This window comes from Bufo bufo, chromosome 5 (genome assembly GCF_905171765.1).
Source record: "Bufo bufo chromosome 5, aBufBuf1.1, whole genome shotgun sequence".
Lineage (NCBI taxonomy): Eukaryota > Metazoa > Chordata > Amphibia > Anura > Bufonidae > Bufo > Bufo bufo.
The window spans coordinates 311,425,225-311,439,792 of record NC_053393.1 but is presented as its reverse complement, the minus strand read 5'-3'; the positions used below and the strand labels follow the sequence as shown (position 1 = coordinate 311,439,792).

General features: G+C 41.4%; 1 protein-coding gene and 1 long non-coding RNA gene across 3 annotated transcripts in view; one reads left to right on the top strand and one right to left on the bottom strand.

Moving 5' to 3' along the window:
* Window positions 1-11,694, bottom strand: part of LOC121001743 — a 29,169-nt gene extending 17,475 nt beyond the window's left edge. The window contains exons 1-2 of one of the 2 annotated variants that reach the window (XR_005779125.1): window positions 11,581-11,694; window positions 8,190-8,272 (exon numbers count right to left, since the gene is read on the bottom strand). This is a non-coding gene — a long non-coding RNA (uncharacterized LOC121001743). Of the gene's footprint in view, window positions 1-8,132; window positions 8,273-11,580 lie in introns of both variants that reach the window. The other variant, XR_005779126.1, reaches the window with a different exon arrangement.
* Window positions 1-13,267, top strand: part of AHRR (aryl-hydrocarbon receptor repressor) — a 462,245-nt gene extending 448,978 nt beyond the window's left edge. Inside the window, exons 9-11 of the mRNA XM_040432935.1 lie at window positions 7,477-7,580; window positions 9,840-9,981; window positions 11,384-13,267. Of these exons, the coding sequence (XP_040288869.1) occupies window positions 7,477-7,580; window positions 9,840-9,981; window positions 11,384-12,494 (1,357 nt within the window). The 3' untranslated portion in view covers window positions 12,495-13,267. The remainder of the gene's footprint in view (window positions 1-7,476; window positions 7,581-9,839; window positions 9,982-11,383) is intronic.
* Window positions 13,268-14,568: the final 1,301 nt, after the last annotated feature.

Below are 14,568 nucleotides of genomic sequence, written 5' to 3'. Positions count from 1 at the left end.
TCTTGCACTTATCCACATTAAATTTCAGTTTCCAGAGTTCTGACCATTCTTCTAGTTTTCCTAAATCCTTTTCCATTTGGCGTTTCCCTCCAGGAACATCAACCCTGTTACATATCTTTGTGTCATCAGCAAAAAGACAAACCTTACCAGCGAGGCCTTTTGCAATATCACTTATGAAGATATTAAACAAAATCGGTCCCAGTACAGATCCCTGTGGAACCCCACTGGTAACATTACCTTGTTTTGAATGTTCTCCATTGACTACAACCCTCTGTTGTCTGTCACTCAGCCACTGCCTAATCCACTCAACAATATGGGAGTCCATGCTCAATGACTGCAGTTTATTGATAAGTCTTCTATGTGGGACAGTGTCAAAAGCCTTACTAAAATCTAGATATGCGATGTCTACTGCACCTCCACCGTCTATTATTTTATTCACCCAGTCTAAAAAATCTATAAGATTTGTTTGACATGATCTCCCTGAAGTAAACCCATGTTGTTTTTCATCTTGCAATCCATGGGATTTTAGATGTTCCACAATCCTATCCTTTAATAGGGTTTCCATTAATTTGCCTACTATTGATGTCAGACTCACTGGTCTATAGTTGCTCGATTCCTCCCTACTACCTTTCTTGTGAATGGGCACGACATTTGCCAATTTCCAATCTTCCAGGACGACTCCTGTTACTAATGATTGGTTAAATAAATCTGTTAACGGTTTTGCCAGCTCACCACTAAGCTCTTTTAATAATTTTGGGTGTATCTCATCAGGCCCCTGTGACTTATCTGTCTTCACCTTAGACAGCAAACTTAGAACATCTTCCTCTGTAAAGATACATGCATCAAACGATTTAATAGTCGTTTCCACTTTATTATTTGTCCCACTCTAGGACTTCAACATTACAGGGTCTGATCCCTGTTTCAATGCAGCACGATACATCTGTATTGTGCTGTATTGAACTGTTAGTGTCTTACACTGTAAGCCTCTAAGGCCTCTTTCACACGGGCGTGTCCTGATTAGGTCCGGATGCGTCCCGGTGCATTGCAGCAAACTCGCGCGAGTAGGAACGCAATTGCAGTCAGTTTTGACTGCGATTGCGTTCCGATGTTCACTTTTTATCGCGCGAGTGCAATGTGTTTTGATAAAAAACCGACTGTGGTACCCAGACCCGAACTTCTTCACAGAAGTTCAGGTTTGGGTTAGTTGTAGTGTAGATTGTATTATTTCCCCTTATAACATGGTTATAAGGGAAAATAATAGCATTCTGAATACAGAATGCATAGTAAAATAGGGCTGGAGGGGTTAAAAAAAATTTCTAATAATTTAACTCACCTTAATCCACTTGTTCGCGCAACCCGGCTTCTCTTCTGTCTTCATCTGTGAGCAATAGGACCTTTGATGATGTCACTGCGTTCATCACATGGTCCATCACATGATCCATCACCATGGTGATGGATCATGTGATGAGCGTAGTGACGTCATCAAAGGTCCTATTGCTCACACAGATGAAGACAGAAGAGATGCCGGCTGCACGAACAAGTGGATTAAGGTGAGTTAAATTATTTATTTATTTTTTTAACCCCTCCAGCCCTATTTTACTATGCATTCTGTATTCAGAATGCTATTATTTTCCCTTATAACCATGTTATAAGGGGAAATAATAATGATCGGGTCCCCATCCCGATCGTCACCTAGCAACCATGCGTGAAAATCGCACCGCAGCCGTACTTGCAACCCCATTCATTTCTATGGGGCCTGAGTTACGTGAAAAATGCACAAAGAGGAGCATGCTGCGATTTTCACGCAATGCACAAGTGATGCGTGAAAATCACCACTCGTGTGCACAGCCCCATAGAAATTAATGAGTCAGGATTCAGTGCGGGTGCAATGCGTTCAACTCACGCATTGCACCCACGCGGAATACTTGCCTGTGTAAAAGGGGCCTAACAGTTGCCTAGGAGACCCAGCCTGGGGGCTGGGCCTCTTAGGCCTCCGTACATGCTTGGCTTGGTGCTGCCATGGCAACCATCGAGTCCCCGCCACAGCAGTGCGGGGACCGATGGATGAGGTGAGGGAGCGCAAACCTGAGTGACGGCGATTTAGGACGAGCATTCTCGTCCTGGGTCGTTAAGGGGTTAAACAAGAAAAATATATACGCAGTTCACTTCTGCAGTTATTTGTGGCAAAAGCGTTCAGTGGCTTATTTCATTATAGAAAGAAAAAATATACGCACTTCACTGGTCTAGTTATTTGTGGCAAAAGGGTTTAGTGGCCTATTTAATTATAGAAAGAAAAAAATATACGCACCTCACTTCGGTCGAAAAACTAATTTTATTCAGCATTCAGCGCAGCAGTTATATGCGGTAAAATCTTTATTGTATTTCGGTCGAAAAACTAATTTTATTCAGCGTTCAGCGCTGCGGTTATATGCAGTAAACTCTTTAGTGACATATCTTGATGAACTGCTCGACTCTTCCAGGCTCAAAACTATCTTTACACTTTGTCTTCTCATTGTCTGTAGCTACTAGAGGCCTGTTAATGCCAGGCAGGTTCCCCCACAAGTCAATGAGCAGCTGATACCGCACTTGCATCAATCTTGACAGGATTCGTCTCCAGGTGGAGAGAAAATGTTTTTTGGAATGCTTTCTCCATCGTAACCACATTGTTGAATAAACATAAGACTGGCGGATTCTCTCCTGTCTTAGGCAACACTTAATTTTTATCATTAAATTTATTAAATATTGAATATTAAATTGAACTAAAACTTGATTAAAATTATAAGAAAGTAAACTTAAATTCGCCAATATAATATATATATAATATATATATATATATATATATATACAGTACAGACCAAAAGTTTGGACACACCTTCTCATTCAAAGAGTTTTCTTTATTTTCATGACTATGAAGGCATCAAGACTATGAATTAACACATGTGGAATTATATACATAACAAACAAGTGTGAAACAACTGAAAATATGTCATATTCTAGGTTCTTCAAAGTAGCCACCTTTTGCTTTGATTACTGCTTTGCACACTCTTGGCATTCTCTTGATGAGCTTCAAGAGGTAGTCCCCTGAAATGGTCTTCCAACAGTCTTGAAGGAGTTCCCAGAGATGCTTAGCACTTGTTGGCCCTTTTGCCTTCACTCTGCGGTCCAGCTCACCCCAAACCAGCTCGATTGGGTTCAGGTCCGGTGACTGTGGAGGCCAGGTCATCTGGCGCAGCACCCCATCACTCTCCTTCATGGTCAAATAGCCCTTACTTTCAAAGTTTTCCCAATTTTTCGGCTGACTGACTGACCTTCATTTCTTAAAGTAATTTTTTAAAGTAAAGTTTTTCTTTATTTAGCTGCTTTTTTCTTGCCATAATACCAATTCTAACAGTCTATTCAGTAGGACTATCAGCTGTGTATCCACCTGACTTCTCCTCAACGCAACTGATGGTCCCAACCCCATTTATAAGGCAAGAAATCCCACTTATTAAACCTGACAGGGCACACCTGTGAAGTGAAAACCATTTCAGGGGACTACCTCTTGAAGCTCATCAAGAGAATGCCAAGAGTGTGCAAAGCAGTAATCAAAGCAAAAGGTGGCTACTTTGAAGAACCTAGAATATGACATATTTTCAGTTGTTTCACACTTATTTGTTATGTATATAATTCCACATGTGTTAATTCGTAGTTTTGATGCCTTCAGTGTGAATCTACAATTTTCATAGTCATGAAAATAAAGAAAACTCTTTGAATGAGAAGGTGTGTCCAAACTTTTGGTCTGTACTGTATATATATATCTTATAGAGGGAAATTCACGGACAATCAATTTGCCAAGGCTTTTTATGTCGGAGAATGTGTATTATTAAATCGTGTTTTAAGCAACACTTTATAAAGTTGAGAAATTTTAACCTTCTGTTCTGTTCCATATTCCCTATAAATGAATAGATGACGCAGCCACTCTGTGTCCTCCTCATGCTGCTGCCAATTCCACAATCTCTCGTTGTCATGCCACTCTGTGGCCTCCTCATGCTGTGGCCTCATCATGCTGCTGCCACCTCCACACTATGTCACCTTGCCACTCTGTGGCCTCCTGATGCTGCTGCCACCTCCACACTATGTCACCTTGCCACTCTGTGGTCTCCTGATGCTGCCGCCACCTCCAGACTCTGTCATTGTGCCACTCTGTGGCCTGCTAATACTGCTGCCACCTCCAGACTTTGTCATTGTGCCACTCAGTGGCCTTTCCCTGATGCTGTTACTGCTTCTGCCGCCACCTCCAGACTATTATAGTGTCATTATGCCACTCTGTGGCCTCCTACTGATGCTGCTGCTGCCGCCAGCTCCAGACTCTGTCATTGTGTCACTCGGTGGCTTCCCCATACTGCTGACACCTCCACACTAGGTCATTGTGCCACTCGGTGGCCTCCTCATACTGCCGCCACCTCCACACTCTGTCATTGTGCCACTCGTGGCCTTCTCCTGATGCTGCTAAAGGGTTAACAGTTTTTCTAGCTGTGTGACTGGTACTTTAACTTTAACTTTGTGCCAGTAATCTAATAAACCTTATATCTAAACTACTAAGAGGTCATAAACACTTGTTTAAGCCACATGCATATAAGTCAAATAAGATATGAGTGTTTATAAGGTCAGAGAGCAGAGATAAGGAGCCTGTCAGCTCCTGGTCTGACAGAAAAGACTGAAAATACCAAGGGTGCTATTACAGCATGTCAGCTCTGTACAGAAAAAAGGATGCCATATTTTTAAATAAAGTCCAATTTAAAAAAAAAAAAATTTGCTAAAAATGAGTACAATGAAAAAATAATAAAAAAAATGCCCCCAAAGGTGTACATAGCCTTTAAAGATCGGATTAAATGTAAAAATTTGCTTGAATGATCAATAGGATTTTAAATAGATTCACCTTCCCAAGAGGCCGCTCCATTAATTTCTGTTGAAGAGATAGACGAGCGCTGTACTAGATTGTCTCCGGAACTCCAATAGAAATTAATAGAGCAGCCATGCACATGTGCGACCGGCTACTCTGTTCTTATTTGGGGGGGGGGTGCAGGGGGTGAAGGGATCTCCTTTCTCGTGATTGGTGGGGGTCCTACCATTGGGATTCCCACTGATCACAAGGAAGGAGGTCCCTTAAACCCTGCACCACCACCTCAAATAAGAACCGAGTAGCCGGTCGCACATGCGCATTGCCTCTCTATTTATTTCTATGGTAGTTACGGAGACAATCGAGTAAGTACAGTGCTCGGCTATCTCTTCAAATAGTTATCCCCTGTCCTTTGGATAAGGGATAACATTAACCAATAGGAATACCACTTTAACTGTGTAGATATTGCGACAAGGTGAGGATAGCTGAAATGAATGGCAGTTAAAAGATAGAGAAATGACTTCCACTACTGCAGTCTCCAGGAAGTGTTGGATTACACCCTAGAGAGCAGCTAGTGAAAGGGAAGATGCACATGGAACATTATCTGTGAGAATAGTGTTGTCATGCTTCTTTATCTAGACCTCCGGTTTCACTATAGAGCTATCATTTAAAGAGGACCTTTCACCGATTATTACACTATGAACTAACTATACAGACATGGAGAGCGGCGCCCGGGGATCTCACTGCACTTACTATTATCCCTGGGCGCCGCTCCGTTCTCCCGCTATGCCCTCCGGTATCTCAGTTCACTAAGTTATGGTAGGCGGAGTCTGCCCTTGTTCTGCTGTAGCGCTGGCCAATCGCATTGCAGAGCTCACAGCCTGGGAGAAAATAACCTCCCAGGCTGTGAGCTCTGCGCTGCGATTGGCCAGCGCTAGAGCAGAACAAGGGCAGACTCCGCCTACCATAACTTAGTGACTGGAATCTCCGCCTACCATAACTTAGTGAGCGAAGATACCGGAGGGCATAGCAGGAGAACGGAGCGGCGCCCGGGGATAATAGTAAGTGCAGTGAGATCCCCGAGTGCCGCTCTACATGTCTGTATAGTTAGTTCATAGTGTAATAATCGGTGAAAGGTCCTCTTTAAGGAGCTGTCTCATTATTACATCTCTTGCCTGTATGCCCCACAGAGCGGGAAGACAACTAACACTGATGTACTCAGACACTTCAATACCTAGATGGCCATTCAGTTGCATACTTGAAAGTGTTGCTAGTCATGGGTTTATAAGACTGGATCCATGCTGATCAGCTGAATGCTGGATTGGATTCAATATAAAAATAGGGTTGTCAGGTTGAGCTAACTTCTTTAAAGCGGTTGTTCACCACTGGGGGGACCCCAGCATGGCCCAACCGGCATAGGGATCATACTTACCTGATCTCCGCCACTGGATTCTGATTCCTTCATTCCCCTTGGGTTGCTGCAGCTCAGGTCTCCCTGCATCAACATCTGGTTTGACGTGGGTTATGTGGATACTACAGCCAATCACTTGCTGCAGCGGGTGACGTGTCTCATGCATTATGTCACTCATAGGCACTCATAAGGTAAGTCACCGCTGGGTGAAATGAAGGAACTGCAACCTAGCAGTGGGTATCAGGTAAGAAATAATTCCCTCTACGGGTACAACCACACTGTGGGGTGTCTGCCGGAGAAACTCCCAGGGGTGAATACCCCTTTAAATTCCCAGACTCTGCTGAAAAAAAATGACAACGTAGGTGTAGAAAACAAGAGAGGTGTTAACTCAACCTGCTCTACTGCATTATTTTTTATTGACAGGCATAAGAATTAAAAACACCACCAAAAAGTTTACAAAGTATGTTTAGAATAAAACCTGGTTTAAATAGGTCATATTTTTATACTACATTCCATTAAACTATATAACTATGTGAAAAAAATTGCTATCTTAATGGTAAATTGTCTACCAAAAACACATTTTCCAGCATGCTAAAAAATAATTTGCCATTGTGTTTGCAACATAGTTCATGCATGGATATGGCAACTAGCGGGTGCCAGTACATTCAGCATGGCCACATAAAATTTGCTGCGATTTTTCAGTGGAAATTCAACTGCGTGTTTTATATTTGCCACAGATTTCACCTTATGCATGATGGATAAAATTTGTGGTATAAATCCACAGCTGACATGCTGAGGATTTAGGGTACGGTGACACAATTTACACATCTGCCATATTTCCATTACTATCTGCTTCTGATTTGTCTCAGAATCTGCTTCAGATTTAGCGTAAATTTTACCTTATGAATTGCTATGGGTGAAATTCTCATTGCTGGTGCTGCAGTATATCCATCCCATGTGGATGTACCCTGAAAGGGTGGGTAAGAGATATATATATGATAATATATATGATAAATAGATTTTTGTAAGGCAGTGCTCCCCAGCCTGTGGCTCTCCAAAACCCCCATCCACAGACTGCGAGGGTCATATTATTGAAGAACAGCCTTGGCATACCTAAAATTCATGCTATTTTTTTACTTCTAGCTTTATGTCTCTGTTTTGGTAAATTATTTCTTTTTCCCTACAGAGGAAAAGAATTCCCTAGTATGGATGTGGAAATCAATGGAAGGAATGGCCACCAGGGGGCAAGCTTTCCAAATATGTTACACAATACGGAGAACCAAATTAAATGTATGTATTAACTCAAAGATCTAAGAAATCAATGAGAATTGTTGCTGGTGCTGTAATATTTTTCATAAAAATAAATTAAAAAAAGACAATTATAAAATGGTATATACCATTTTCCAGAATCCTGTTCAAGATAAGATTTCTAAAATAAAAAAGTTAAAGGGGTTATCCCACAAAAATATTTATCATCTATCCAGCCGTCGAAACCACCCTTCCCTCGTGATCCCGAGGCGTGCCCTCGTCATCTCACGGAAGGGAGCATTAGTGTGCATGATAGATAACCACTCCATTCACTTCTATGGGGCTGACATAGACTGTGCTCTGTCAGTCCCACAGAAGTGAATGGAGAGGTAGACCAAAATGCACACTACTGTTCCATTCAGACAGGGGACTCGGGGGCCACTAATTCTCACTCGGACCCCCGTGATCCAATATTTATTACCTTGGTGGGTTTGATGTCAGGTGTCTGCTGGAGTAACTATTTATAATATATACTGTACAAAACTGGTGAAGACAAAACCTGTGATGTCTTTCTCTGGCATATTTCTAACTTACTTAAGCAATCAGGTCACATTTCCCTTGCAATGTTGTTGACACACATTAAGTTCTTACAGTGTTACTTATTTGTGATCCAGCATTTGCCACAGCTTAGTCACTTAAAAGCCTTAAGGCACTTTCCTAGGTCTTTTCTTCTGCTAAAGAGAAAAAAAAAGTCATTCCATGTCTGAAGAGTGCCGATTTTTTGAGTCAATAAATTTAGCTGTTTAAACTGGAGCACAATAAAGGTTTTTTTCAGGACTTCGATATTGATCATCTACCCTTAGCACGGTCTCTGATCAGCTGCAGGCACCACAGCCACCTAACACAGTGGGGACAGCTCTGCCCCCTGAGTAGAGGCCGAGCCAAGTTACTGCAGGTCAGCCCCTATTATAGAGCGGCCTCGTACACTCTGTTAGTTCAGGTGAATGCAGCTGATCAATAAGGGTGCTGGGTGTTGGACCAAAACTGATCTCATATTGATGACCTAACCGTAAAAAAGGTAATCAATGTCGACTTCCTAGAAACCGCCTTTCACATGTTTATAATTTTACCGGAACATGTATTTGATAATGCTCAGATATTCAATATAATATAAGATTCTGTCTGCCTTCCTTTATCTCTGGAGGCCCAAATACATATTTCTTAGGTACAATTATAGGACCATGACTCCCTAGGCAATAACAAAATAACTGCTACTGCTTCATAGTTGCCAGACCCATGTCCCTGTCTGACATCTATTAGTGTTCTGTGGCTACTGGCAGAAGATGTACCATCGGGATTTCATGCATTGGAGTTTCATTTTAAGCAATTTCAGGGCCTTACAGGCAAAAAGTGCCTAAACTCAGCCTTATTTCTTATGTTTTTTTGCTGTATACAGGCTAATGAATATTGAATATGCCAAAAATATACTTATGACAAAGAATGGACACACAAACCTGAGTTTAAATAGTACAAACCTTCAAAATCAGGTGATAACAATTAACCTTGGCCACCCCTCGGTACAAGTTTTTAAGATCCAGGACATTAATGCAAGTAAAATACTTATCTAAAGGCACATCTTAAAAACTAAAATTTTGTTTTTAAGATGTGCCTTTAGATAAGCATTTTACTTGCATTAATGTCCTGGATCTTAAAAACTTGTATCGAGGGGTGGCCAAGGTTGATTTTGAAGGTTTGTACTATTTAAACTCAGGTTTGTGTGTCCATTCTTTGTCATGAGTAAGGATCGATACTATGTGATCCGAAACGCGTAGACATGTATTGTATGTCGGTTTTTATTGCACTTTTTAAAATAAAACCTGTCACGCTTTTTGGAAGCTGGATGTTGTTTCTATTTCTGGCATATATCCTGCGCTTGGTTCCCGGCGCTTTCCGTGCTTCCTTTGTCATTATAGCCAGGTGAGCGCAGCTATTCTTTTTAGTTTATAGGCTAATGAATAGTTGCAAACTGTTTATAAAGAGTCACTTTTGTCTTCAGAGCCAATCATATGTCATTGGTATTATAATATGATTGAAATCTAAAATTGTATTCTTTGTAATTACATGTTTTAAATAATTCTCAACTTTTGGGATCTCTGTTAACTAGAAATGATGCATAATATACCATCAACTAGCCACAAATATTTTTTTTAGAAATATAATCCAGTATTTATATAATATTATAATAATATTTTTAGACACATGATTATTAAAATCCAAACTGTTATCTTTCTTCCTTGATAGTAATAAATTCTGGTGACAGTGGAATTTCATTACTAAAAGTCCGAACAAATGAAGACCAGTGGGTTTGGGTTGAGGCAAATGCTCCAATACTCTACAGAAATGGATGTTCAGATTATGTAGTTGCCCCCCAACAAGCTCAAAGGTATGAAATTACAATATCAAATATTGTGTATACAGTACTACTTACTGAGGCAAACCACACAACTGTCCCTTGGTGGGATGGGGCTCAGCACTGAACTACTTCTGCTTCAGACACAGCATTGGCTTACAGCAACTACTAAAGGGAATATTTTACAGCTCCCATTGAGGTAATTAGAAGCTGTATAAATCTATATGCACTCGGCCCCCATAGTGGTGCCTGCAGGCAATTAGACTTTCCCTGTGTTATGGTAGGGTAACCATATTTTAATTTTGAAAAAAGAAGACACTTGAGACAAGATGGTTGCCAGCACTGCACTATGTCCTGACACAGTATGCGGTGAGCACATAGGCAGTGCCGACACCTGCAGAAGAGTTTCAGGGAGCGATGAAGGTAAAAGCCATATTCCCTCGCTCCTTAGGGCCTCCTGTCCTCTGAAGCTGTACTAATGAGCAGTCCCGGGATAAGGTATTTTGGTGCCCTAGGCAGAGCAGGCAAATTTCCCAAACCCCCCTAATCAATTCACATTGACCCTTCCTTCTAATAAAGAGATTTAAACACATCTTATAAGAAACACGGGTATACCAAATGTATATACAGAGACCAACAGATGATGTCTCCACAGATTTCAGTTGTTCACTTAACTTTTCTTCTTCATCTGGTACAGGTCATCATGCGCAGATGTCTTTGGCCAGGGGTGTACTACCCCCTCTGCTATGTAAAAAGCAGGATTAATAAATCACCCCCCCCCCTCTCCCTCAGATCCCTGCAGACCTCAGATCAGACCCCAAAATTCATATACCACCCTACCCATAGATCCCAGCAGACCTCAGATCAGACCCCAAAATTAATGTGTCCCCGGGCCCCAACCACAGATGCCTTCAGACCTCAAAACAGACCCAAATTTCATATGTCCCCCCATCCATATATCCCTGCAGACCTCAGAACAGACACCAAATGCATGTGTCCCCCCCACCACAGATCCCTGCAGACCTCAGATCAGACCCCACAATTCATGTGCCCCCCCTCCACAGATCCCTGCAGACCTCAGATCAGACCCCAAAATTCATATGCCACCCTATCCATAGATCCCAGCAGACCTCAGATCAGACCCCAAAATTAATGTGTCCCTTACCACAGATCCCTTCAGACCTCAGAACAGACTCAAATTTCATATGTCCCCCCATCCATATATCCCTGCAGACCTCAGATCAGACTCCAAAATTCATGTGCCCCCCTCCCACAGATCCATGCAGACCTCAGATTAGACCCCAAAATTCATGTGCCTCCCTAAATCATCAGATCCCTGCAGATCTCAGATCAGTTACATATGCTTTACTTACTAGCATACAAAAGTTTTGAGTTAATAATTGCCTTGTAATGTTATACATATGGTTAATTTCAGGGATGAGGAGGCCCAAATAAAAAAGCAGACTATGCTTGGTATGAAAGGAAGCAGAGAGGCTCCTTCATGCAATACTTCAAGTGAATCACCAGTGCTATTGAAGCAACATCTGACATGGGGAAAACATGAAAAGGAAGAAATGAAGATTAAATTTCATACAAGGACTGACTCATTTTTGCAGGAAGAAAACTACTTACCTAAGAATCTTTCTAGCATTCAGAATCACTGTAACAGCAGCAGTCCATGGACAGTAAAAAATCCTGTTGGATCTAGATCAGGACACCAGTTGATAGGCTCATTCTCAAGTAGATCTGGGAGGCCTTTTTACAACATGGACCAAAGTCATGCTGGAATGCATCTGACGGGTCGTCCCCATCGTGGAGCTGTTGAGAATTTTCAAGCATATCATGGTCTGCAGCAGCATTCTATAGACTCTTATCCTACAGATAATATTAAAATGGAAAATGCTTTTGTAAGTCCAGATGTCTTATATGACTCAGGTTTGCCTTTAAACATCCCCATCAAAACTGAAAATGACTCTGATTCTGAGGGCATGTCTGAACCTTACCCAAAGCCACATGGTCATGGATGGGCAAGTGAAAACAATGCCCTGAAGAGAACGTTGATGGACTTTCCTGAAGGGCTTCATCTTAAGACTGAATCAGGCCTCTGTCAGCAAAATTCATGCCTAAAACCAAAGCATCTTATGCATTCTACTCATAGAGGACATTGTTTTGTTCCAGCTGCACATATGAACCATATAAACACAAGTCGGCCGTTTAAAGGTCTGTACAACAAGGATCCAACTCAATTTTATCCTCAGAAGTGCAACTACCTAGACAGCATACTGAGCCAACAGGGGGCAGATTGTTTAAATAGTCAGCCTTATACAATAGATGACAAGAATCAGGGTGACCAATCTTATAAGCTACAATGTGATTTTAAAGCTCATAATATTTTTCAGAATATCAAGCGTGAGCCCCTGGACTCACCTCCATGGGTTGAAAGCGATCAGGATTTGGTACCAGCACTCTACCAAAAAAACACACTGATGGGATTTTTACCTGGTCAAATGCCACATAATGCAGCGGAATTTGCATACATTCAATAAGTTTTGCATTTCTTATTGGAATTTTAGATAAAATAATATATTGCACTATTTCAACGTAAGGTCTCCTTTTATATGCTTACACTGTGGTAAAAGTGCGGTTGGTGCTTATAAAGCCTTATGTACTGGGCAGACATTTTGAAAACTGCTTTTTTCTCAAGAGATGCAACTATTTTTCCCATTTGTTACCACTAATGATAAAAAAAAGTTTTTGCTTCTGTAGAAAATGATTTTATGAGATGTTTTATGAAATGTTCAGTCATTTTCTAAGTTTTATAACTCCACAGAAGATGTGGCATTCCCATAAAGGGTGTGTATCTTTTCAACAGTCCTTTCTTTTGAATGAAGGATGACAGTATTAACAATTTGACATACACTGACTTTTGCCTTTATGAATATTGGACTGAATGTATTTGGCACCTTAACAAGAAGAAAACTGACAGACGTAAATATGTCTTTGCTCTAGACAGTAATACGCCATGATAATTGCTTTAGCTTATTTTTACAGACATGGTATTTATAGAAAAACTGTCAGACATTTATTTCCTGTGTTACAATTAAAATAATTTCACAGATTCTGAGCTGAGAGCAGGAAATATGGCCATGCAGAGTAAAACAATAAAATAAATATTATGTTTGCTTTTTGATATGAATATCAGTTACTTGCACAAAGGTTGTGGGCCTTTAGAGTCTGCAGTTATGTGTGTGTCTATTTGTATGTGTGTACATAATCACAGATGTAATTGAGGCTAAAATCTTTATTGGGAATATAAATAAATAAAATGAGTAGAGAAAACCCACTTTAAAGTAAATGCCATAAAAAAATAAAAATAAACTGTGGCAGAACTGTGTTTTTTTCCCACTACATTGTATGCAACCATAAGGCCCGTTTCACACGGGCGAGTATTCTGCACGGGTGCAATGGGTGAGTTGAACGCATTGCACCCGCACTGAATCCTGACCCATTCATTTCTGCGGGGCTGTTCACATGAGCTATGATTTTCACGCATCACTTGTGCGTTGTGTGAAAATCGCAGCAAGCTCTGTATTCTGCATTTTTCACGCGACGCAGGCCCCATAGAAGTGAATGGGGCCGCGTGAAAATCGCAAGCATCCGCTAGCAAGTGCGGATGCGGTGCGATTTTCACGCATGGTTGCTAGGTGATGATCGGGCTGGGGACCCGATCTGTATTATTTTCCCTTATAACCATGTTATAAGGGAAAATAATACAATCTACACAACACCTAACCCAAACCCGAACTTCTGTGAAGAAGTTCGGGTTTGGGTACCAAGCATGCCGATTTTTCTCACGCGCGTGCAAAACGCATTACAATGTTTTGCATTCACGCGGAAAAATCGCGCATTTTCCCGCATCGCACCCGCATCTTATCCGGGCAAAAAACATGAAGCCCGTGTGAAAGAGGTCTAAGGCCTCTTTCACACGAGCGTGACTGATTAGGTCCGGACATGTTCAGGGAAAGTTCAGTGAAACTCGCACCATTTTGCAAGCAAGTTCAGTCAGTTTTGTCTGCAATTGCGTTCAGTTGTTCAGTTTTTTCCACGCGGGCGCAATGCCTTTTGATGCGTTTTTCACACGCGTGATAAAAAAACTAAAGGTTTACAAACAACATCTCTTAGCAACCATCTGTGAAAAACGCATTGCATCCACACTTGCTTGCGGATGCAATGCATTTTTCACTGAAGCCACATTCACTTCAATGGGGCCAGGGCTGCGTGAAAAACGCAGAATATAGAACATGCTGCATTATTCCCGCAACGCAGAACTGATGCGTGAAAAAAAACGCTCATGTACAGACCCATTGAAATGAATATGTCAGGATTCAGTGCGGGCGCTATGTGTTCACGTCACGCATTGCACCCGCACGGAAAACTCGCTCGTATGAAAGGGGCTTAAATAGTGCCATGACAACTTGCACCACAAAAAATAAGCCCTCATAATGCTATGTGAATGGAAAAATAAAAATAAAGTTCTTACTCTGGGAAAGTGGGAAGTGAAAAACAAAAAACGCCAAAAAATGTTAAATCGTCTGGTCCTCTAAGGCTGGGTTCACACTT